Here is a 23,475-nt window from a genome sequence, read left to right on the forward strand (position 1 = left end):
AACCTGGACTAAAAAAAATAATCACAACCACACATCAATAACAGCATTGTATACAGTTCTTCCATGACAACAGCCTATACGTTTACCTCACAAAATTATAAGCAAGCCACACTTGCTTCTTCCTGTGTGAAAAGAGGGGTCACTTGTTAAAATAAAGTCACTAGGTAGCAATGCAATTTTCTAAGAAGAGTTAGCAGTACACCAAACCATCATTTAAAAACAGGGGTAGCAGTCTGAAGCTGTGACTAACATTTGATGCAGTTCAGAGTTTTCTCCTCTAGTCATCCTCAGTGCAAACACCCAAAAAGGCATCCCTTAAAATAAATCCAGTTATTCTGGAGACAGACCTCTTGGTTTGTCTTTTTTAAGATCAGCATTTAGGTGATCAGCAACAGGTGAAGACTCCCAGCTATCCTCTCCTCCTGCACGGTAAGGAATTCCGGGAGGCACAGGCAAACACTAAAGGGCCACAAGCAGCATCTTTTGAGTATGCTTTTTTCTTACTGTTTTTTTTAGCAATCTGCAGCGCAAACTGAAAGGTAGGCCACCATCTTCTGATGATGTTCCTTCAACAGCGCAGGCTTTTAGCACAGGAGGAACAGCCATTTACCAACTTAGAATTCAACTTTAATACACACTGAACAGAGAGACATTCAAGCTCTTTAAAAATATACCCGCAGTGTACTCCACAACACTTAGTGGTAAGAGATTATCCTCCTCAATCTACAGACTGGAAGATAAGCATTCCCATGTTGATGAGGTGCAAGAGCTCAAGGAATCCTACTCACAGCCTCAGACTGCAGGGCTGATTGCAGGCACTGCGAGTCCAGCCATCCCATTGCCACTCCCCCGGCTCCTCTGCCCGTCCTGCTCCCAGGCAAACCGCAGGGCCAACCTCCAGCTCCGTGCCGTTCTGCGAGGCTCTGCTGTTGCTCACTCCTTCACCCTTTACTGGCACAAGCCTTACCTTTTTAGAGGTCTTTCCTTCTGAGACCTGCCTTGAATTACATCTTCCTTTCTACCTCTTCTTTCCTCTCTCTCCAGTTCCACCCTACATACAATTCCTCTGTAGAAGTCTGCTGATTTAATTCACTAATCCAGAGAAGAAAAAAAACCTAACTCAAATGGGTAGTTTTCTTCCCAGGTTAGCAAATTTAAGTGGTTGATGAGAGGATGCTATGAGCACCTCAGTAAATGCAAAGAAGGCAACAAAGTCAAGCTGGGAGCAGGCAAGCTAGCTGTGGCTCACCCTTCTGGTAGTGGTAAGCCAGCAGACCAGTTCAGCTGTCTGTAAAACTGCAGGCTACTTCGGGACAGAGCACACAGAACACTAAAAATAAGCTGGACGCTTTATATCCATCTTGAATGTAAAGAATGTTTCCAAAACTCTTAAGGAGTTTTACCCTTGCTAGCATCAGACTCCAGCATGTTTCCAAACTGAAGCATGTTTCCACACTACACCCTCCTCCCTCCAATTTCAGTTAACACAACACATTAGCTGAGTACCAAGCCAACAGTAAGCACCTTAAATTACCGAGTTATTCTGCAGGTTGCTGTAATTACATTGGCCATATCTGTTTGTTTGTTGTTGTTACAACAACTACAAACTGCCCCCGCCCTGCTCAGTGTCCTGCTGCAGTATCAAGACACCTTTGGTCCACTCAAAGGTGAATCATTTTACATGTTACCAAATGAGACAACGCCATAGAATGCACATTTAAAAATACCACTTATAAAAACAGAAATTTATTGTAAATTAAAAAAACAAACTGAGATTAAGTTTCTTGATAAAAATTATTCACACAGCATTCATGTTGTGATTTTTTATTTTATTTTTGAAATGAAACCATTGTACATTGTACAAACCATAACTACCGATGGAATAAATAAGTGAAAAATTATACTGCTGTACAACACACACACACAAATCATAAGATGGAAAACGATTAGGTATTGAAGAAAACAAAATTCTTTACACCTTCTAACAGGCCCTTAGATATAAAGAACATTCCAAAACATGACAATGTTTATGTATGAAGATAGCCACCCAAAACCAATATTTTATACTGCCTTGTTGATTATTTTTTGTTGTTTTGTAAGTGCCAGCACTTTTTGGAATGTTTAACAACTACTTTCCCAAGCATAAAAATTCCAAGGAATAGTTCTGCTATAAAATGTTTGGCTGAGTAAATCGCTTATTCGGAAGGCCTTCCCACATGTTCCACAAACTCAGCTAATTTACTTGCTTGCTTCTAGTTTCTTTTTTTTTTTTCTTTTTTTTTTTTTCCTTTCTTTTTTTGTATTTATTTGTAACTGAAGCTCCAACATTCAGCATTGTAGCAAGGAAGCACTTCTTGATATTTGCACTACTTCTAAAACATTAGCTGTATGAGAACTTTCAGTCGTCTTGAAAAAAATTACATCTCTCCGTCTGCTCCACGTCTCAATGCTTTCAATAAACCCTTTTACAGTGAGTTCATAAAACAAGTTTCTGGTAGAGATAGGTCCAAGCCAAAAAAAGCTGGATTTAGATCTGGTTTCAAACCTCAGGTTGATTTGAATTCGATGTTCTGGTTTGGTCCCATCTGTACTTTCTGGCATTAAAATGTGTTTAATCACATCCGTTGGCCCATAAATGTTATCAGGCACTTCAAAAAAAGACTAATAACAGTCTTATACACTATTTTGGATTTCTTCATACCAGATAATGTCAAAGTCTCTTCCCTTAGAGACTGACAATAACAGGTCTAAGGAACCCAAATCTATCTGCTTGTTCAGTTGTCTGTTGTCACTAGAATCTCTGGTTAAAAAAAAAAGTTCTGAATGTATTCTGTATAAGCTGTAAATAAAGCATTACTACTTTAGAAATAAAGCCTCTAGGAATATGGTTATGATGCCTTGTCTTGTAAGCCACAGAACAATGAACAGTTCTGAGCAGAAGCCACAGGAGAGAAAAGGAAGTTTATAGTTAAACCTGTTGATGTCAATAATGCCAATAAATGCTTCTATCTAATGAAAAATTTGAGGTATTTTTAGTGCTATTTATATATTTTATTTCTTCCCTAAAGTACAGGAATTAGTTTCTAAATGAAAAGTCTATTTACTCCCTTGGAAACACCTACAAAATTAAAATTAAAAACTTGCTGCGATGCACCTGAAGATAGGGATTAGTAAACATGACTACTTGTCAAAGGTGGCATCAGATTTGTTTTGTTTTAGCATTAAAAACAACAAAAAGTTAGTAAATCAAAAATATTTTTAAGTTTGAATCTTTCTAGATTTGCCCACTTAATATATCAATAGAACTTCTCACAAAATATCACTTAAATCTGAATGTAATATACATACAAATCAATCGTCATTGACCAGTTATCCACATTTTAGGCATACACACAATTCAAGAGAGAATTCTACCGTTTCATTGCATATATTGTGCAAATATAGTTTTTGGCTCCTCATTTATTTTCAGAATGTTAATGGACTTCATGATCAGACCAGAAATCCCAGAAACTTACTAGGGAGCACACTGTTTTCATGAATGATTTGCAAATTTTATTCAGTTAAAATCCAAAAAGTTTTATTTCAACATAAGGTTCCGAAACTGAGTGTCATACGTTATTTGGAGTTCAATCCTACAAACATCTTATGGAAGGTCAGTATTGGCTCCCCACTCCTCCCTCCCTCTATTCCCTCCCCCCACTTCCCCATTGTTTTTCATAATAAAGTGGTAATTGCAAACGCAATGCAGTAGTCTAAGTGCAAGCCATTTTCACTATTGGAGAATTCAGAAATAAATAAGCTTAATGAAGAGCTAATTATGAAAATGTATCAACTGGAAGCAATTTTTTTCATTTAAAAAAGTATTTACAGTTCCTAGCTTACAAACTATATGCAACCATTTTCATAGCTGTGAGATCATATTTTAAATTACAAGTTCCATCTCTCACACAAAGTGACGACAGACTAAGGGCCCAATCCAGCAATATGTACGTATGTATGTACACGCGTGTGCGTGTACTGAGGTGAGAAATAAGCAGTTCCCACCGACACCAGCTATTTGCAACTGGGAGCTCACCCTGGAAGTACAAAGCCCACTGTAAGATCAGGCCCTTGTGCCCTGATGCAGATGGTTCTGCACTTCTACATGCCACAAATTTGAAGGGAGTTGCACATACTTCGTGCCTTTCAATCAAGTTTAGCATAAGCACACTTCAACATAATTGTAAAAGAAGGAACATTTCTAACAATGATGTAGGGACTATGGAAACAAGGCTTATTTACAAGACTTGCTGAAAGAAAAAAAGAAACCCCAAATACAGTATTAACCTGGAACACAGAAGTAAACATCTTATAAAGAAACAGTACAATGAAATCCAGTTCAATGAAAACACGGTATCAAAAAAGACCAATTGAAAATAAATTCACTGTGCATCAATCCCTTTGATCCTATTTATGTACATAGTGGAACTTTTCTGTAAAGCAAGTTGTACCCAGTACAGAGATCTGGACCTAATACGTAAGTATTTTAACTGCTGTGTTATAGTATATATTCAGATCTGGACTATAAATGGTAAACAGATCATGTTAACTTCTGATGAAGTTAAGTATTTAGAAGACCAAATTTACAGTTGCGAATGCCATGCATTCAATAAAAGATCTCCACTATAGCTGCTAAAATAAAATATCAAGCTCCTTTTTCTCCTTGGACTCCAAGAGTGAAAATGGCTTCCTGATCTGTATTTGTTAAAAATTTAAGCACCAGGGATTTAAAAATTAAAAACAGAACAAAAACCCCAAACAAAAAAGAAAAAAAAAAAGCCTTACTACATGGCGTTATACAAACATAGGCCACTTTGCAAAGGAGACAGTTGCAAAACAACTTTTAAAAGTTAGCACTGTTTTCAGAACACAAGGCACAAAACAAAAGCAGACATCACGCCAGAACAATGAACTTCACATGAAAGCTAATACCTGACCTGTACCATCCTTAAATATCTTACAATGTTAAATAGAGAAATGAAAAAAAAAAAAATACAGCAGCAACATAATTGTAATTTTGACTTTAGAAACAGTGCGTAGACCCCTCCTGAGTTGTTTACTCCAACCATTTCAGAGACAGTAACTTAAAAGTTCTCAATGTTTTGTTTCACAGGAAAAAGTTTTCAGTGTCTGAGAAGTTAAACCTTTGTTAGGCTTTCTTGGATTTTTGCTTGGTAACTTGAAAAGTTAGGAGTTCTGTCCTCATCCAAGAGAAGATGCTTAAGTAAGGTTGTTCTATAATTAAGCCCACTGATGTACCTTACATAAAAACTGACCAGAAAAATCTATAGTCTAAATCTCTTCAACATTTTGTTGGGAAGCCTCTACTTTCATCTTTTTAGAAGGTGGCACTCCTTCAGAGTCCTTAATGAGGGGGAAAAGAAAAACAACCACGTTATCATTGCACTGAATTTCAGGCACCATAAACATCAAACAAAAAACATGAACAAATTCCCTGGTGTGTCATTTGTAAAATACAAAGCATCCCTGGATGCGAGAATGACATGACCGAGTGCATTTGCTTCCTGAAATCAGTCCTCTACTTACATCTTACCTCAACATCTTTACACTTGTTGTCTACCGACAAAGGGCAAAATTCTAGTTCCAGGCTAAAAACCACAGTGAATATTCCAAGCAACAGCCTTGATGCATGGTTAATACCTGGACTTCCCTCAGCTCCACACTCGAGCACAACCCGCACCAAGTGCACACGAATTTCCTGCTGTAGCCAAAGCAATCTCTACAGGACAGAACACGCAAGGTTTGGAAAGCACAAGGTGTGCACTGAAACAAACCAACCACCCACAAGGAAAACCAATGGACTGAGCAGTGCTCTGCCTGAGGATCTTGGTGGAGGGGGACAACTGCAAGGCTAATTTCTTTCTCCCACCCACACAGAATTTTTCACTATACCAGTGAGTAAGAGTCCAAACATCTCACCCACTGAATCTAAAAAAATTAACTTTCCTAACTGCTATATGCATTTACTTTTATAGAAGGTATTTTATTTCTGAATGCTCCTCAAAGGGGCCTGTCCAATAGGTTAGGTCCAAACAATTTATTAACATGAAATTTTAATATTCCCTTACAAAATTAACACAGACTGGTTTAGGAAACTGAAAAATAAATCAGACCAATCTAGTCTTACTGTTCAAATTATGTGAAAGCAAGAAGCCAATCAAATTAACCACCAAATTAACCAGATACATGTACACTTAATACTCTACAGCTGCTTTACTGTCCTCACCTTTGGAAATAAGTCTAAATACACAACTGGCCTCCTTACATCTGCTTTTTGGTAAAAATACTCTTTTCCAAATTCCAAGTAACTGGGCTTTTGCACTTAAAGTTACCTGAGAGTTTTTAGATGCCTCTGTAATTATATCATTTTCTCCAGAGGACTGAACTTCTGCTTTCTCTGAACTATTCATGGAATTTTCCATTGAAGACTGTGAATTCTGTTCATCAGAGGTATCTGAAATTTCAAGAAATAATTTTAAACAAACAAATGAAAGCATTCAGCATGAGCTTTTAGGATGTTCTCATTAGCAACATCTCAAACACATAAATTTCACCCACATGTAACCATTAATGATAACATACATAACAACTGTATGAATATAATGAATTAAGCCCAAACTCCAGGACCACAACCACTGGCTGCTGCCAGAAGACCTTCGCCTTCACGGTGCCGGCAGTATACAATTGCTGGAATCGCTCCCTAGAGGGAGCTAAGCTCCCGCACACCCTGTGACACAGACCGATGTCAACGCTATTAGCAAACAAGTTTCAACATAAACTCTGCAAAGGGACTGACCGCAAGGAAACTTGCTTCAAACCAGATGTAAAAGGCAGCTACAAAAAGGGCTGAATTGTTATAACTAATGGATCTAAAACTGTGTAGCTCAGGAGAGAGAATAAAGTTATCTGAATTGAAATTCAGACACGTATTTAAAATCCAATTTTTGCTTGATACTACTTTTAACATAAAATTTAGAAATTCAGCTAGCTAGCTTAACCATTAAAGTTGTGGAATTTTTAATTCTGGTGCATACTTGTGGAGAAGTCTTCCAGCTTGTTATAGCTCTGGAGTTTGTTTTGGTTTGGGTGTTTTGTTTGTTTTTTTTAAACACCTCTCTCCCTGCCCCCCCTCTTCCCCCCCCCTTCCCCCCAAGACTTACAGAGGACTCAGGCTTAAAGCACCCATTGACTCAAAGAGGGGATAGGGGCACTTAAAATGTCTTTACAGGTTAAAGATCCCTGGAAGTTTAACACAGTACATCCAGAAGCAGGGACTCAACAAAAAAAACAAACAACAGAAAAAACACCACCCAAAACCAAACCCCTTTGACTGTAAAAGGTCAGTTATATTTCCTTCACTACCCACATCAAGAACAGTCCCACATTCAAGGACTGGAACCCATTCTTTCCTTCACATCATTTAAAAATCCTTTTTGACTTGAATGAATTCTCAGAAGTATGCATGGAGTCAAGTTTTATGAAGTGATCTTTCCACAGGTCCCTGACCCAGGAAACAAATTTATTCTAGATGATGAGAAATGCAAGATCAAAAAAATTTTTTTACAACTTTGGTTAATGAAGATGACATAATCAGCAAGTAATGCATATTTTTGTGGTGTACTGTATGAAAAGGATCACAAGCATTTCTGAAAGTTTCTCTGACTGAATTAAAGTGACACCTATGATGAGCAGTCTCAAAGATCATATTCAGCAAACTCGGACAGAATTGTCTTCCTTTCCATGTCTCACCAGAAAAGCATATTCATACTGATAAAGAAACAAGTCCCAAGGGTCAGAAGGAATTTCAGTTTCAATTTCTGTTGTGTATGTCTGAGCATACATTGCTACTTGAGCTAAGGAGCACTCTGTGATGTGCTCATCACCTCATGACAAAAAAGCACACCTAGAGCAACTTCCACAACAGACAGCTCATAGCTGCTGTGCTCTCTTCCAGTGCTACTGACAGCTACCGCTTAAGCTGCTGCTGGCCTTTGGGCATGGGGATCCGTATTTTAAACTGCCAAGCTCCAAGCTATTCCAATGCCTGCAATGACTTGTTTACGCAGCAAAATGTTTTGAACGTACCTGTTTCTTTAAGAAGTCCACATGAGACTTTTCTGACCACCCAAACTGTCCCCTAGCTTTAAGGAACCTCCCTGATTTCAGTGTAGTAACATGAGATAGACTACAAGGTCATTAACCCTATCCAGCTGAATAATGTCACAGTTCCAGGGGTTTGGTTGATCATACACTTCGGTAGATAAATAATTATTTAATAACTTTTTAAACACAGCATATAACCAAAAGAAAAAAAAACACATTAATAACAGGTATTTTTTGCCATTACTTCTCCCTTTCATTTTACAGTAACTGGCTCTGGAACTAATCCAGAGAACTTGGTATGATTTTCCTGGAACCTAAATTTAGTCAGGGGAGCATGCATGCTATGTAACAACTTCACACAAGCAGGTTCAGACAATATTAGACCTAAGAGGAAATCCTTACCATTTACCATGACCAAATATACTAGTTGAGATTTTCTTTGAAGGATATGGTGTTCTGATTTATTTCAATTTGGTGATGATTCAGTTGTCAAATTTTAACCGCAATTAAAATGACAACATTTAACATACTTAACCATTCTGGTATTACCAAGATAAAAGCTCTAAATTTAAATTGGTTAGTGGATCTACTGAGCTGAGAACTAAATCAGGAGGGCATAATTTAATTGCTTTGCTATGGGAAGAATTCTGCAACTAAATCATTAGAATGGTGTTAAGGACATCTTTTATCTGTTATAATAGGATGGAGAAAGTTATCTTCCCAAGAATATAAATACAGAGCATGTTTCAATTACTCAAAATACCATTTAAAGAGTGAGGTTCAGAACAAGCTCTTAACCCACATGTATTTTTAATCTGTGCACAACTGCAGTACAATATTGTAACACTGAGAAAATTATGACAGAATTCAGAGCTCACTTTTGAATAAGTAACTAGCAGGTTGAGAAAAAAGAAAGCTTACATTAAAGTTTACACAATTAAAAAAATAATTTCAAAGTATCTCACCTCTGTTTTACTTTCACACTAGATAACATTCATGGATCTACAAAAGTAATACTTTACAGGATTTGTGTGATTACATGGTAGCAGCCATTTTAAAGATGATTTTAAACTATTTCTTCTTCCAAGACCGAGATTATGACAACAATAAACCAAGTATTTTCTTTGTTTCCTCTCTGAGAAGACCCTGAATGTCAATCTAACCTTTCCAGTTCTATGGAAGGACAACCAGTAGGCCAGAGAGATTATGGTCCATTTTCACATAAATGCCAAGAATTCAGAAACTATTTCTTTCAAATTGTTAACACTCAGTTCTTAGAATGGATAAGCAAGTAAATGATACACTAAAGGATAACGTTTTTTTATTTGGCTTTGAAGATGGTCTTTTCAGCTTACCTTCTGAACCAGGCTGCTCCTTTGCTTCTGTCTGAGTTTCATCAGACTTTACTTCAGTGCCGTCTGCTTGTGTTGCCAAGTTCTGTTCTGGTGCTGGACTTGAATTACTACTGTTTTCTTGTTTTATTGGAGAAGCATCTGCTATTGAACTCTGGTTGCTATTGTCATCTGTTAACAAAAGAGTTAAAAACATGAAAGTCTAATTTGACAAGATAAAAAGCACACCTTAATTCTTCCGTATTTTTCCTGCATTATGCCCTGATAACACATGATACAGTCTAGCTTGTTGGGGATCAAGTCCAAGCATTTAGACTAACACTATATCTAACCTTTTTCTCCACCACCACAATTTTTGCTCTTGCAGCCTATGCTGTAATACAGGAGTTTTCTAGCAGTCACTAAAAAATAGAAAACTGCAAAAAAGGTGATCTCACTATTATTATACAATAAAACCAAGACTGTTTTACTCAGATCTCTTCCAAAAGAACCCAGAATTGTGTAATACAAGTAAAATAGATCAACTGAAGCTACAGCTTCATTTTATAGTTCATATAATACAGGGCTAATTAAGTGTTCATGCTGCAGATTTACAAATACCCATCACTACAATGTTCAGATTAGCAGACTTTTTGAATTGTATCCTGAAGGTCAAAAAAACCCCAACAAAAAAACCCAACAAAAGCCCATCAAGGTAAAATGTAACATCTAGTCCCGCTATCAACAGTTTCTAAGTGGTAATTGTGCAGCATATTCTCTAGCCTCCAAAAACTTGGATCACAGTAACTTTCCGCAGCACAGATCGTGTCTCTGTAGTTAACAGGAAATATTCTGCCTGTACCCTCTTCCTGTGAAAACCAGTGACAGTGGTTTAAGTATCTCAGCTAACACTTCATGGATAGCAGTGGGGTGCAACTTCCTGCAATCTTTAAGCCAGTCTAACAACCACGGGTAACCAAAAGGGAAGCTCCTGCTCCCTAAAGAAAACTAACCCAGCAAAACATTATTAGTTAGATGACTAACATGCAAGTTGATCCACCTCCCTCTGCACCTGTACAATCATTACATCCAAAGGACTTCAGAAACACACAGCTGGTGATGGGACCATCTCTCTTCAGAGCAGCTTGAAGTCAGATCAGATTAAGTTTATCATGAAATTGTACAGTAATGGCTTAAAAACGCAAGTGAGATATGATAAAAAAAGCAAGCAGTATATTCACCTCATGAGTGGGAGAAACAAGACTTAAGAAAATTAAATTATCTGACCAAGTCAAAAGCTAAGAGGTTTGAATCAGATGAAAAATTAATCAAGATCTGTGAAAATTCTGCTCAATCCTTTAATTGCAAGGCCATACTTGCTGTGAACACTGCAAAAACCAACCAGGAAGCAATACAAATGCAAGTAAAATTGAAATTAAAAATTTACAACCCACTAAAAAGTGATGCCCTCTTATCAGCTCAAATAGTGCTGCATTCTCAGCCATAAGTTATCCAAACTAGTGTTATCCAAACACCTAGAAGGTAAAAAATTGAAACAGAGCTGAGCTGTGCAAGCTCCTCTGTAACAAACACCAGGTTAACACTCAACAGTTGACATTAAAAAAAATAAAAATAATAATAAAAAATTGATCTAATAGTGCCTGACTGGCAAGTGAAAAAATATTTTCTTAACCAGTGAATTTCATCAAGCTGAAGCAGAAGGAAGACACCTCAGAACCAGAGCTCACTTTCTTGGCTCTTGCAGAATTCTTTTGACCTGAATCACCTACAGAGTTAAAAAGTACAAAACCTGCAGAACTTACAGAAAGTGCCACTGAGGCTTTGGGGTCTTTTGGTTCTTCAAGCAGCAATTTTGACAGTTACTACCTCACCTGAGTGTAGTATTTTGAATGGTAAATATTTCTATTTTTGTTTTCATATTTAGCTCCACTAACAATTTTTTCCCTACACACAGCCTAAATAAAAATGGCATTTAAACAACTGTTAGTACACCCACAGAAGAGAAGTCCAAAGTACCAAATGAGTATCTGATGCTGTATTCACTTTGACTCAGTTGTGCTGTGCATACATCTGAGCAATGGAGAATTTGACACTGTTAGCTTATACCTTCATAGCAGTGTAATAGGCTAATTGGGGCTGACCTTCTCCCACTCACCATGCATGTCCATCATCCCTGGAGAGGAGCTGTTCTCTGGAGTGGTCACTTCAGAGCCACATTTTTCATCTTTGCCTTTTTTCTTATTCTTATTTTTCTGAAAAACAAAAGGTACCACAAATAAATGAGACTACCACCATGAAGAGAAATAGATGTTGCAATATAAAACCCTTCCCACTCATTATTTCTGTAACCATCTCTCTTAATTTCAAGTTAGAAATAAAGCCAATGTAATAATAACTGACATTATCAATAATGCATTAGTCCCAATAACTGCAGGGCTGTTTTTCTAATTGTATTCTTCATGACACAAAACACTAGGACATATAGGTTTTTATCCAGAAATTCTAGTAACAGTCAGCACTTAAACATGGCTTTTTATCTTCAAACAACTGCATAATTTTTGTAAAAAGTGCAGAAGTACTCAGTAATACCCCTCATTCTACAAACAGGGAATCTGCGGCACAGTGATTAAACAGCTTGCTGAAACTGAGTCAGAGAACCTGGGAGGTGCTAGCTGCTAACTATGTACTTGGTCCAAAGAGCTACAAAAGCAAGGTCAAAAGAATCTCTGCTACGCCAGGAAAAGAGAAGAACATCACTGATCAGAGGCAGGGCTAAAATTCATGAAACTACCCTATTTCTGAGCTTGTAACTCTGCTACAAAACTCAGTACATTCTCCCTTCCATATCAGAAAGCTTGTAGAATACACCTAGACAATATGCATGCATGCACAACAGGAATGATAACAGATCTAAAATTTTAACACTAAAGAGACAACTTTTTACCTCTTTCTCAATGACCAACACTGCAGAGACCTCCTCCTTCTCTACAACTAATGCTGTTTCTTCATTAAAACTAAAAGATGGATTAAGAAAAATCAGATTGGCCTAAAACAAAGAGCATAAGCAAGACAGTCCTACATGAACAATAGGTCACAACATGCTCATGACCGAACAACAGTATGGACTGCAAGCATTAAAACAAAGGAAGAGACAGTGGCATCCATCACGTGGAAAATCTGCGTCTGCTAAGGGATGCAGCATTTTCAATTAAGAGGTGACGTAATCAGTCTCATAGGAAAAAGAGCCAGCTGCGCTGCTTTTGGAGGATCCTGCGTGCCTGCTGAGAAGACAATTAAAAGCCTGACTCTAGGAAGAACGCTCGGCAACCCATCCATTCGGATACAGTAGTGTCCTCCAACGAGGGAAGGAACTAAAGCCACAATCAAATATTGTCTAAGACTGCAGAAGAAATTCAACAAGTGATATCTGGAAGCACTTTTCCCTCTATTTTAAATAGATTATTAGGCTTATTTTTAAATTGTATTTTTACTTCTGAGAAGCCAGATTTATTCCCTAATATGTGAAACAGAGGTGAAAGCACATGAACTTCTTTACCTTTGCAAAATGAAAGTTCAGAGGGGACATAATCTCTCTCAGGTTTGGTTATTTGGGTTTTTTTAAAGGTAAAAAGGACATTTTTGCCACAAGAGAAATATTAAAAAATGACTGTGAGCAATTTAAGCTGAAAAGTTTTTTTTAAAAAATGTTTAACCATCAGAGTGGTGAGGTTCTACAACAGCCTTCCAAAACTAGTAGGAGGAAAGAGCCTACCTAATTCTAGTTCAAAGAAATGTCAAATTGTCTTAGGAACTACATGTGAGGGGGGGAGGTAATCTAACCTGTGTTCAGGAAAATCAAAGACAACTTCCATTTGAAACATGAAGCAGTAAAAAAGATCCCATTCTCCTATTCTGGTAAAAAACAAGTATACTGTCTGCTCCTTCACAGGTGGATGAAATCAGATATGAAAGGATGTCCACAACAAAATTAGCCAAACTGACCCCTACCTGATATTTATTTTTAAAATGTATGCACTTGGTTTAATTGTGAAAACTTCCAGAGCAAAAAGACCTTATTACATCAAGCCTGCAACAACTGCAGCTGCACAACGGCCTCTACTTGTAATGACCAGAATGTGACTGTAGGACACCAAAGTAACAGGTCTTGAACAAGTGTCCCAATTTCAGCAAATCTGGAGCCTAAACCTAAAGATGATGGCTCAAAAAATACAATTAAACTCTGCACATAGAGACCATTATAGAAACCCATTCTTCTTAACAGAGAATGAGTTCAGGTACCAGCACCTTGAAAATTGATCCAGAAACTCACTAAAAATTCTATTTCAAAGTTCCATGCAGGCACACCTTAACTGCAGGAAGACAATTTTCAGAAGCCATGAGCCTAAGTATCCTACATCTATCTCTCTCTCTCTGATAGCACAGTTTTCCCCCCCCTATGTATTTTAAACAGTAAAATAAACCCAAAAATTTGGCAGCTAGAAAGAATGAGTTTCTGTAAAGAAACCAGGAAAGGTTTCCCAGTTCACAAAGGGTTACTTCACACAGATGCTGCTCAAGCATTTGAAGAATACAAGAGGCTTGCCACAACTCTGATAGTCACTGAAATCTGTGGTACAACCAAAGGCACAGAAAGAGACAAACACAGTTAAAACAACACTAATCAAAAATAGGTCTTGAATTTGGACTTTGAGTAAGACAAGATCATGACAATGTCTTGTCTGAAAACCCATCATTTTACACATTTATTAACAGAGCAGTTATCTTCCAGATAGGTCTTAACTCATATTTCAAATAAAGTAAAAGCACATGACAGCCCAAGGAAGGAATACCAAACTTAGGATATCTATTCTACTGTATCATTAATTTACTGTGGTACCATGGATTAGTTTTCTCTCTATAACAATATTTCAATTTATAAAATGAGAACAATGTTCATTTTGAAAAACAATTTGTAAGCCCTATCAACTTTCATTTTTACACTTACTTTTATGCCACATGATGGTATCATGGCAAATGAACAGTGCACGCTAAGAATGTAAACATGATGCATACACAAAACATTCATCAAGAGAAAACACACATTACAACAGAAGCATGTCTGCTGTGTTGCTTGGGTTGGACATTTTAATACAAGTGATCTCAGTTCCACAGGATTTCCCTACCCTTACTTCAGTGCTTTGCACCTATTTTTGAGCAAAACAGCAGTGATGCACAGATAGAATACATTCTCTGCACAGTTCCAAACCAGCTACTTTCCTTTAAAGCATCAGGCAGAAAGAGGGGAAAAGTAATTGATGTCTTAGCTTTCCCTCCCCACCTCCCAATTATTATGTTAGAGAAAGGTTTCAAAAATCAGTTTCAAGCCAAACGTTTAAGTTATCTGAGAACAGATCCAAGTTGACTCCAGAAAGACTGCCACCCACTGAACCATCACCATCACTTTCTGTAGAGATCAACATTTTCCCTAGAGCTCTTCTATTCAAACACTTGCAAGACCCACACCAGTCTTAGCTTAAAGGCTCAAAGAATAGAGAGCGTATTTCTCTCGACTTTCCCTAAACATGAGTGTCTACATCTTGAAAAAAGCAAGACATCTGCAGGATACTTACATCATCGACTTTAGGCTCTGTTACTGGTACCCATTTGTAAATCCTTAGGGATGTGTCGCCAACTGTCACCCACTTCTTCTCCCTATAAAATTACAATGCAGGAGAAGTTAAAGTTAAACTTCAGATTCAAAAGAAAGTGATCTACTATTGTAAGTTGTCAAGGATTTAAATAGGCTATTAAGTAGGATGATCTCTATTACATCGTCTTTAGTACTGCATTGTGCAAATTGTTCTTTGCATTTCAGAAACTTGTTAGAGCACTGCTAACCTCCAGATTTCTCAGGGCTGTTACTTGAGTAGGTGAGTAACTGCAGTAGCAGTAATAAGATCTGGATTAAACATACAGTTAAGAAGAACAGCTATTGAAAATGCAGATTTAATGCCTACAATTTTCACTTAAGTTTCTAGAGAGCAGAAGAGGTTTTAGACAGACCAGTGTTTTGATTGTCATGAAGCTGTTTAATGGTTTTAGAAATCTAAATGCATTTTGACCATCTGAGGTTTGTTTTTGGGTAGAAATTTGCTGCTAGCAATTTAACGTTCACTCAACACTCCTGTCAGACAGCTCTGAAATTCTAGCCTTAGAACCAACAGCCTTATTGGTAGCAATATGTGCTGTGATGCAGAATTCAGACTCTGGAGAGCCTAGCTCTCTTGGAGAGGCAAGGCTGAGGCTATCAGAGAGGGAAAAAGCATAACCTACGGCACTCTGTGCAGACCCCTGCCAGCCAGCCGTGAAGTCGTGACATTGACAAATTGTGAAGGAAATCTGGCTGGAGGGCATCATGCAGTCACAGAGTGTGGAGATGGAAAGGATGTTGAACACTTAGTTAAGGGATGAATTCCTTGAGCTCTTTATATCAGAATATTAAAAGAAGGTCCACAATGCCAGAGAAATTTCATCACATTTCTGTGATCGGTTTTCAGGTCACAGATTACCACTGCTGGTTCCTGGGTTTGTAATATAGCTCTGCAAATGGATCGATTAAAAGTTAACAACAAAGACCAATTCCATTAAATATTCAGGAACATCTGAAATTAATTTGGCATGAGATCTCAAGCATTTTTCTTTTTTAAAAACACATTTAAATAATAGATTTGGGACCCAGTTAGAGATTTAAAAAAAAAAAAAATGTTCTTTGCAGGATGGGAGAAGCTGGATGTGACTCCAAATATACATATGCGATGCTCCATTTTTAGAACGGGCTTCCAGAATCAAAAGCAGCCACATTGTACAAATGCCACAAACATCCTCCTGACTATTTATTTTAGCTACTAAAGCCAATCTTATTTGTTTTCCCTTTAGAGGAGACACTTTCCTGGTTTTGTTTTTGGTTTTTTTGTTGTTTTTTTTTAAAAAAAGCTATATATGACAATTTGATAAGTTTTGGATCTGTCCACGAGGATATTTTAATTAAAGTACAAAACTATTTCAGATTCATTTCTTTCCCACTGCTCTTCCTGGAGCACCGTTTTTCCTCGATGTGTTTAGATACATCCATTTGGGTACGCTAGATGGCTAAAGTATGTCAAAACCCAATTTTACGCTAATTTGGAGCTCTACTGCTAGATGTGATAAAAATGACAGTGGAGATGAGGGCATGTCAATTATGAGAGCATACTTAATTGTGAAAAGATGATAATGATTTTTTTTTTTTTTTTTAAGGATACAAGACAAACTAAACTTATTTCTACTTAGGATAACCTTTGAAATTATGGAAATAAAACCAGTTGTGGTTTTGTTCTGGGTGTGGGGAGAGGTGAATAAATGCTTTAAAAACCCCAAGATTTTAGTCTTTTCCTACAGCAAAATATTACTTAGAGATGCTGCACTGGAAAACCAAAAGTTCAAGATACCTGTTAGCATCTCAAAGCAGCCTCACACAGCATCTTCACTGGACAGACTGTAGAACACAGGAGGAAACCTATATTAGTAACTTTTTCCTTCTAGTATTAAAATTAGTCCTGACATTTTAATTCTTTGAGCTTCTTAAGTACCACTTTAAGTTTTGATAACCCTCAGCTATAGGGATTTTTTTACTGAATTCAATACACAGTAAATTCAGACAACAATGGGAATAAGGATATTGTGTGATGGAAGTACACCAACATCCCAGTCCTGCAAACACTTATGGCTAAAAAGGAAACCCAACATCACACTGCTACTATTCAAATATTTTACATGTGTAAGCATTTACAGTATTGAAGGTTCAAGACCATATAAGTATTAATAAGAAAAAAGAAGACAACCTCCCCTAAAACTTAATAAAATCATTGGCAGCACAAACACAAATTTGTTAACAAAGAAACGTAATGACTTTTGGACATTTAAGATCAACAGGGTAAAATAACTTCAGGATTTAAGATGTTTATTGCAAATAAAGCTTCGAATATTTTCTGTAATACTTACTGCCTTTCCATTTCAAGCCAAAAACCAAAACCCAAACCAAACAAACAAACAACACACACCCCCCAAATCCCCAAAACCACTTCTACTCTGAACACTCACTTTTTTATCTTTTGTGCAAAGACATTGTCCCAACCTGCTGATCAGGGACTTTCCTTTTCATTTAGTTAGAATTGACAATTTACTGATGCTGCCCATAACAATAAGTTTGCTAAATGCTGCACAAACTACAAAATATCCTCGCTGACCAAATGCCAGAGTAGGAACGAGGAATTAATGAAATCTCGTGCCCATTCTGTTGTGAAACCTTAAGTAGCTTCTCCACCTGTTTTCCTGCTGTAAAGTAGTTTCTCCACCTGTTTTCCTGCTGTAAAATGGATCTACTGTTGAACCCACTTATCTTGAGAGCCTGATCAGAATTCCACTCCCCTAACTCTATTCCATCTTTGTTAAGTGATCACTAGGCAATATTTTTATTACACCATCCCCTGTTATACTATATAGGTTGATCTCTATATTGACTGGTGGATTGGAAAAGGTGGTTGATGGAACACCATCAACCTGAGAGTTAATCAGGCTAAAAACGTGGCAATTATCAACTTTACTTGCCCATGTCTAGCTGACAAACTCTGTAGCTTTACAAAAAAAACATTTTTTCTGGTTTCAAACCTCTCCTGTTCCTCCATGAATGACTCAGGAATAACAACACTGGAAAATGGCAAAACTTAAAATATATACAAAAATATTTTTTCTTTTAATCTTCCATGCTGAAAAGTATCTTAAATACTTTATAGTAAATTCAGAAACTAATCAATGCAACAGAAACAAACCCTTACATTTATCTGAAATTGTGTTAAAGCATTTTTAAACTCCAAACCGTATCTGCACAGCATTTAAAGGACAGCCAAGGATACGTAGGGTAAGCATTAGTATCAACACTTCTTTAGTGCTTATGCCTGAGGCATACTAATATCCTAGAACTTACATAATTACATACTCAATTCCCCATTCTAAATAGCCCAAGACTCTTAAATAGATTTATATTTTGTATATTAACGCTAAAGCTCCAAAGATTACTATCAAATTCCATGTATAAAAGTAATATACTGGTAAGCAAACACAACAGTGTATATTACACTTATACATAAAGTGTCAAGGCAGCTTCTGCAGCTGCAATGAGTGCTAGAAACATTTGATGGCAAAGAAACAGAAAGCCTTTACTGCCAATATATTATCACTCAAGAAAAGGCTTTCACACTTATTTGGCCTTTTACCGTGACTATCATTTATCACAGTGATCTGTATTTACACAAGGATTTGCTCCCACATACCCCATCTTCTGTTGATGATCACGAAGTGACGTCATAATGCTGAATTTATCACATCACACTCACTTGCATTGCAACAGAGTTTGGTGAAAATCACAGAATTATGACCTCCCTGTGGGATCAAGCAAAGGAGAAAGGGGAATGGGAAAGAAAATGCCATTATTATACATAAAAAGTGCCGTCAGATGCACAAAAAAAAGATTTTTTTGAAAAGTAGGCTTGCTTTTCAGAGCACGCCTGTTGCTATGTAGACATTTGTCTAGTGACTACCGTGAAGTAGCCCCAAATATACATGGTGTTTCTTGACCACCCTGCAGATACAATAAAATACCATGTAGCATGAATGGACAAAGACTAACAGTTAAGGACACCTTCTGTCTGAGTTTATGTAAATATGGTATATTACAAGAGTCTCCTTTAACTTACACAGGTCAGCCTGTTTTTAAGCAAGTTCCACTAGGTTCCACGTTGCAACAAGCTCCTTTTCTTACAATAAAGAGAAACATGGCTTACACATGACAAAACTCTACCTTTAACATACACCCAACTTCCATTAAAGTCCGAGACCATGTCCTGGCTCAAAAAGAAATAATCGTGCGCCAGAAAAAATGTATCGTAATTCAAGCATGATAACAGCGTGTTTGGGCCACTACAGTACTTCAGGACAGTTCCTGCACATACACTGGGTACTTCTACTTCGACTGCCGCTACCTGACCTACAATCTTAGCAGGAAATCAAACACAGCCAACGTAGCCAGACTAAACTAGGGTGGCAATCTGGTAGTAGCAAAGAGTCTTTTTGCAAAGACATCATGTTAAGGAGTTCTAGGTCATAACTACTTTTCAGAGTGAAAGCCTATTTTAAGAAGGAAGCATGAGCAGCAAACCCTGCAGAAGCTCAATCTCAGAGCATTACATACCGCACAAAAATATTTTAGCAAGTCTGAATGGAGACCAACATTCTCCAAATCAGGGTACCTATGCACATCAGCCACACCATACCTCCATCCTTAAATGTTTGCAGAGTTGTCCAAAAGCTCAGCAGTGCTATGTACCCATGCAAATTATTTCACTGCCTCCCAAGATGTCCTACCACTTACACTTGTCTCCTGCCCATTACTTGTCTTTTAGTAAATGTCTGCATTTTCTTTTGTTTAATCAGGGTACCTATGCACATCAGCCACACCATACCTCCATCCTTAAATGTCTGCAGAGTTGTCCAAAAGCTCAGCAGTGCTATGTACCCATGCAAATTATTTCACTGCCTCCCAACACGTCCTACCACTTACACTTGTCTCCTGCCCATTACTTGTCTTTTAGTAAATGTCTGCATTTTCTTTTGTTTAATAAATCAGACTTTTATAAAACAAGAGTGTTTCCAGTATTTTCCTAATGCTGGTTGAGGGCACAATAGTTTTTGCCTCTTCTTGAGAACCCATTTAGAATCTATGCATACCCATCAATCTTTAAAGACAAAAAACAATCCTGTACGTTTCACAATTCATTGAGATAAATTTATCTCAGAGTATTATTTAAAACAGACTGAAAGAACAATTGTAAGTACTGTTAAAAAAGAAGTAGAACTACCCTCTTAGCCAAGGAAATTTAATGTTTCTGCCACACAAATACAACACAACCATGTATTCTGTAGGACACGTGCTATGTGTTTTCTGAAATAGATGCTCATTCATGAGAGTGGTTTAAACAAAGGAGATACGGTTACACTAATCTTCAGATAAAAATGTAACAACTTCACTGTTTACTACTAAGTTCCAGTAATACCAGAAGTGCTAGACCCTCTACAAACACACATGAAGATAGGGTACCTGCATCAAAGGGCTCACTGTCTAAGAACACTTAATTTTCTAAGGAACAAAGTCTGCACTGGTGGAAACTGCTTTCCAATAGGCATGTTCGTAGATGTGGCAGTACAGCCATTCAGTAACACTGCACGGCAAGGCTGCTGCACACCTTCACAGATCGATAAAGCATAGGGCAGCACACGCAGGAGCCACTGTCCGCTCAGAAGAGTTTACAGTTTGGTCTGCCTCTCTACTCATCCTCGGCACGCAGCGCTCCGAGCGCACAAATCTAAGAAAACTCTTGTTCTATGAAATGTTGGATGCAAGGTATTTTAATCTTCAGTGGCTGCATTTCCACAGAAGAGCTGTGGATGGCAACAAATTGCCCCTATTATGCAAATTAAACTGCACACTTGGAAATTGCCTATGTGGCTCTTCTGAAGATGCAGGAATCGCTAGTGTGTAAAGTTCAATTTAACAAGCCAAGTCTTCTCAAAACATTTAAACCACAAGACACAGAATCTCTCTTGCTAATTTCCCACTGTACTTGACTGCAGGTGGAGGGGGGGGGATCATGAGATTCACCTTCAAATTACGATTCCTTTAAAAATAAGAAAACTGGCTTATGTAAATACTTGTGAGATGCACACACAACAAGCTGTAAGAACACTTCTGACAATAATAAAAAGAAATGTTGATGATCCTGTACAGGAACCCTTTAGAGCAAGTTATCTCTCAGGAGGGTTAAAACATACAAAAAAATCTATTTATACCATAAGATTTCTGTTTTATAGAGGAAGCCATAGCAACTGACATGATGGCAGAGAGCCCTTGCCAAGAAAAAAAAAAAAAATTAGACATTTTGTTGAATGGCCAAGCTTCTGCCTCTCCTCCTCTCTGAAATCCGCAAACTAGGATTCAAAGGAAGTATGCTATGCTCATGAATGAAATACCTACAGACAAAATAGTCCCACACATCCAACAATGCTCCTGTTTGAACAAAAGTCCTGTCACCTCGCTATATATTGTTCTGACCCTTCAAAGCTGGCCCAGCAGTCAGCAAACAGCACTTAAAAAACACCACCCGAGTAGAAGAGAGTTCCTGAAACCAACCGAACTGTGGTGCTCGGGCTGCTCCGGCTCCCTACACAATGGCTGGATTCTTTGAAATCCCCATCTCGTGCCCTGCGTTATTGGACACACGTCCCGATTCTTTGTCCAGCTCAAGCCAACGGGCCCATTCATGTGCTCAAGGCCATTTAAAACCCAACAATCCATTTCACCCGAATAACGAACATGTTTAATTCTGCATTTCGCTCTCCTTTTAACGAAAGCGAAGCATTAGCTGTGGATTGCAATAAAAGTGTCCCCTTATTTTACCACATTCAAAACAGCTGAGTTATGCAGATTAATACTAACCCGAGGGATTTCCCCGTGGATTTCAAATGTTTAAAGTAAGTATTTTAAGATACATGCACAAAGACTACTGAACAGTCATTCAACTTGCTGGAAGAAAGATTTGCTCTCCAGTCACACTGGCACTGCTCTTTATCCCATCCCAAAACCCTGAACCGACTGTGCAGAACATTGCATTGACTGTTTTACTGTATTGTTTAAACACCTCATGTTGATTTTCCTAACAAAAGCAGAAAAAGACAAAAGCGGGAAAATGCCAAAACACGTTTAAGGCCTAACAAAAGGGAATTATTTCACCGGGGGTACAACCTTTAATTATATCATTTAAAACAAATTCCAGCGGCAATTACGTGCTCTCTCCTGCTCCGCTCGGCATTTACAACCGCCGGAGCCTTAGTGGGAGACGATCCCGCCCGGGTTTGCTGCGCTTACGTGCAAACCTGGGCAACTTGTAAGGTAAAATAAATAAATAAACGTGCAAAAATAATAATAATAATAATAAAACCCTCTCGGGCGGTTTACAGGGGTATTTTTAATGCCCTTTTTTTTTTTTTCAATACTTCTTTGAGCACTATTTCCACACAGACCCGGCGGAGGAGCTCCCCCAGGCCCGCTCCTCGGTGCCCTTTGTAGGGGAGGACGGCGGGAGGAACCCGACCCGCCCGCCCGCCCCCGTCGCCGCCCGGGATCCTCGGTTGCGGCGGACCGGGGACAGCAGCGGGGAGCGGGCTGGGGTCGGCGGGGAGGGGGCTCGGCCGCACAATGGAGCCGCCTCTCGCCCTCACACGCCGCCGCCGCCTTCATGTGACTCGCAGGAGCGAAATGGCTTCTGGGTGCCGCCGGCTCCCCGCCCCCCGCGGCCGCCCGGCGAGCTCCGGCCCCGTGAGGGGACGGCACGGCACGGCGCGGCGGGCGGGAGCGGGGGGTGGGGGTGGCGGCGGGGGGCGAGGGGAGCGGGGAGGGGTGGGGGGGGGCGGGCGCGGGGTCCCGTCGCGGCGCGGCCCGCTCACCATTTGCGCACTTTCTCGATGGCCGCCATCACCCGTTTGATATCATCCTTCGCCCGGCTCCGGGTCTCGGCCCGCACCGACCGGCCCGACATGCTGCTGGGGAGGGGGGGGAGGGGGGGGCGGCGGCCTCAGCGGGGAATGCGGCGCTCGGCGCTGCTCGCGGCGTCCGTCTCTCTCTCTCCCTCTCTCTCTCTCTCTCTCTCCGTCCGTCCGTCCGCCCGCCCTCACAATGCTCCCTCCGCTCGGCGCGGCGCGGCTGGGCTCGGCGCGGCTCGGCTCCGCCCCGCCCGCCCGCTCGTCCGTCCGCCCGCCGGGGCCCGCGCACTGCGCACGCGCCCCGCGCCGCCGCCGGCAGCCCGCGCGCGCG

At 39.1% G+C, this 23,475-nt stretch overlaps 1 protein-coding gene across 3 annotated transcripts; it reads right to left on the minus strand.

The window, feature by feature from the left end:
• Positions 1–1,808: 1,808 nt before the first annotated feature.
• Positions 1,809–23,410, minus strand: BCL7A (BAF chromatin remodeling complex subunit BCL7A). 3 transcript variants are annotated; one of them, XM_075041298.1, is made up of 6 exons: positions 23,109–23,405; positions 15,146–15,227; positions 11,671–11,767; positions 9,519–9,686; positions 6,393–6,514; positions 1,809–5,403 (listed from the first exon to the last, which is right to left on the minus strand). In XM_075041298.1, exons 1-6 carry the CDS (start codon positions 23,198–23,200, stop codon positions 5,332–5,334), a joined length of 633 nt encoding a protein of 210 aa, XP_074897399.1. In that variant the 5' UTR covers positions 23,201–23,405; the 3' UTR covers positions 1,809–5,331. The 3 variants fall into 3 exon arrangements, with proteins under 3 accessions (XP_074897399.1, XP_074897398.1, XP_074897397.1); XM_075041297.1 differs by lacking the exon at positions 1,809–5,403 and adding an exon at positions 18,884–18,992 and having other exon boundaries at positions 5,411–6,514; positions 23,109–23,218; XM_075041296.1 differs by lacking the exon at positions 1,809–5,403 and having other exon boundaries at positions 5,411–6,514; positions 23,109–23,410.
• Positions 23,411–23,475: the final 65 nt, after the last annotated feature.

The sequence above is a fragment of the Buteo buteo genome, chromosome 11 (assembly GCF_964188355.1).
Source record: "Buteo buteo chromosome 11, bButBut1.hap1.1, whole genome shotgun sequence".
NCBI classification, from domain to species: Eukaryota; Metazoa; Chordata; class Aves; order Accipitriformes; family Accipitridae; genus Buteo; species Buteo buteo.

Coding starts and splice junctions, on each gene's coding strand:
- BCL7A (XM_075041296.1), bottom strand. CDS start 23,200: ATGTCGGGCCGGTCGGTGCGGGCCGAGACCCGGAGCCGGGCGAAGGAT. Junction 9,687..11,670: donor AGGGATGATGGACATGCATG/GTGAGTGGGAGA, acceptor TTTTGTTAACAG/ATGACAATAGCAACCAGAGT. Junction 6,515..9,518: donor GGAGCAGCCTGGTTCAGAAG/GTAAGCTGAAAA, acceptor TTGAAATTTCAG/ATACCTCTGATGAACAGAAT.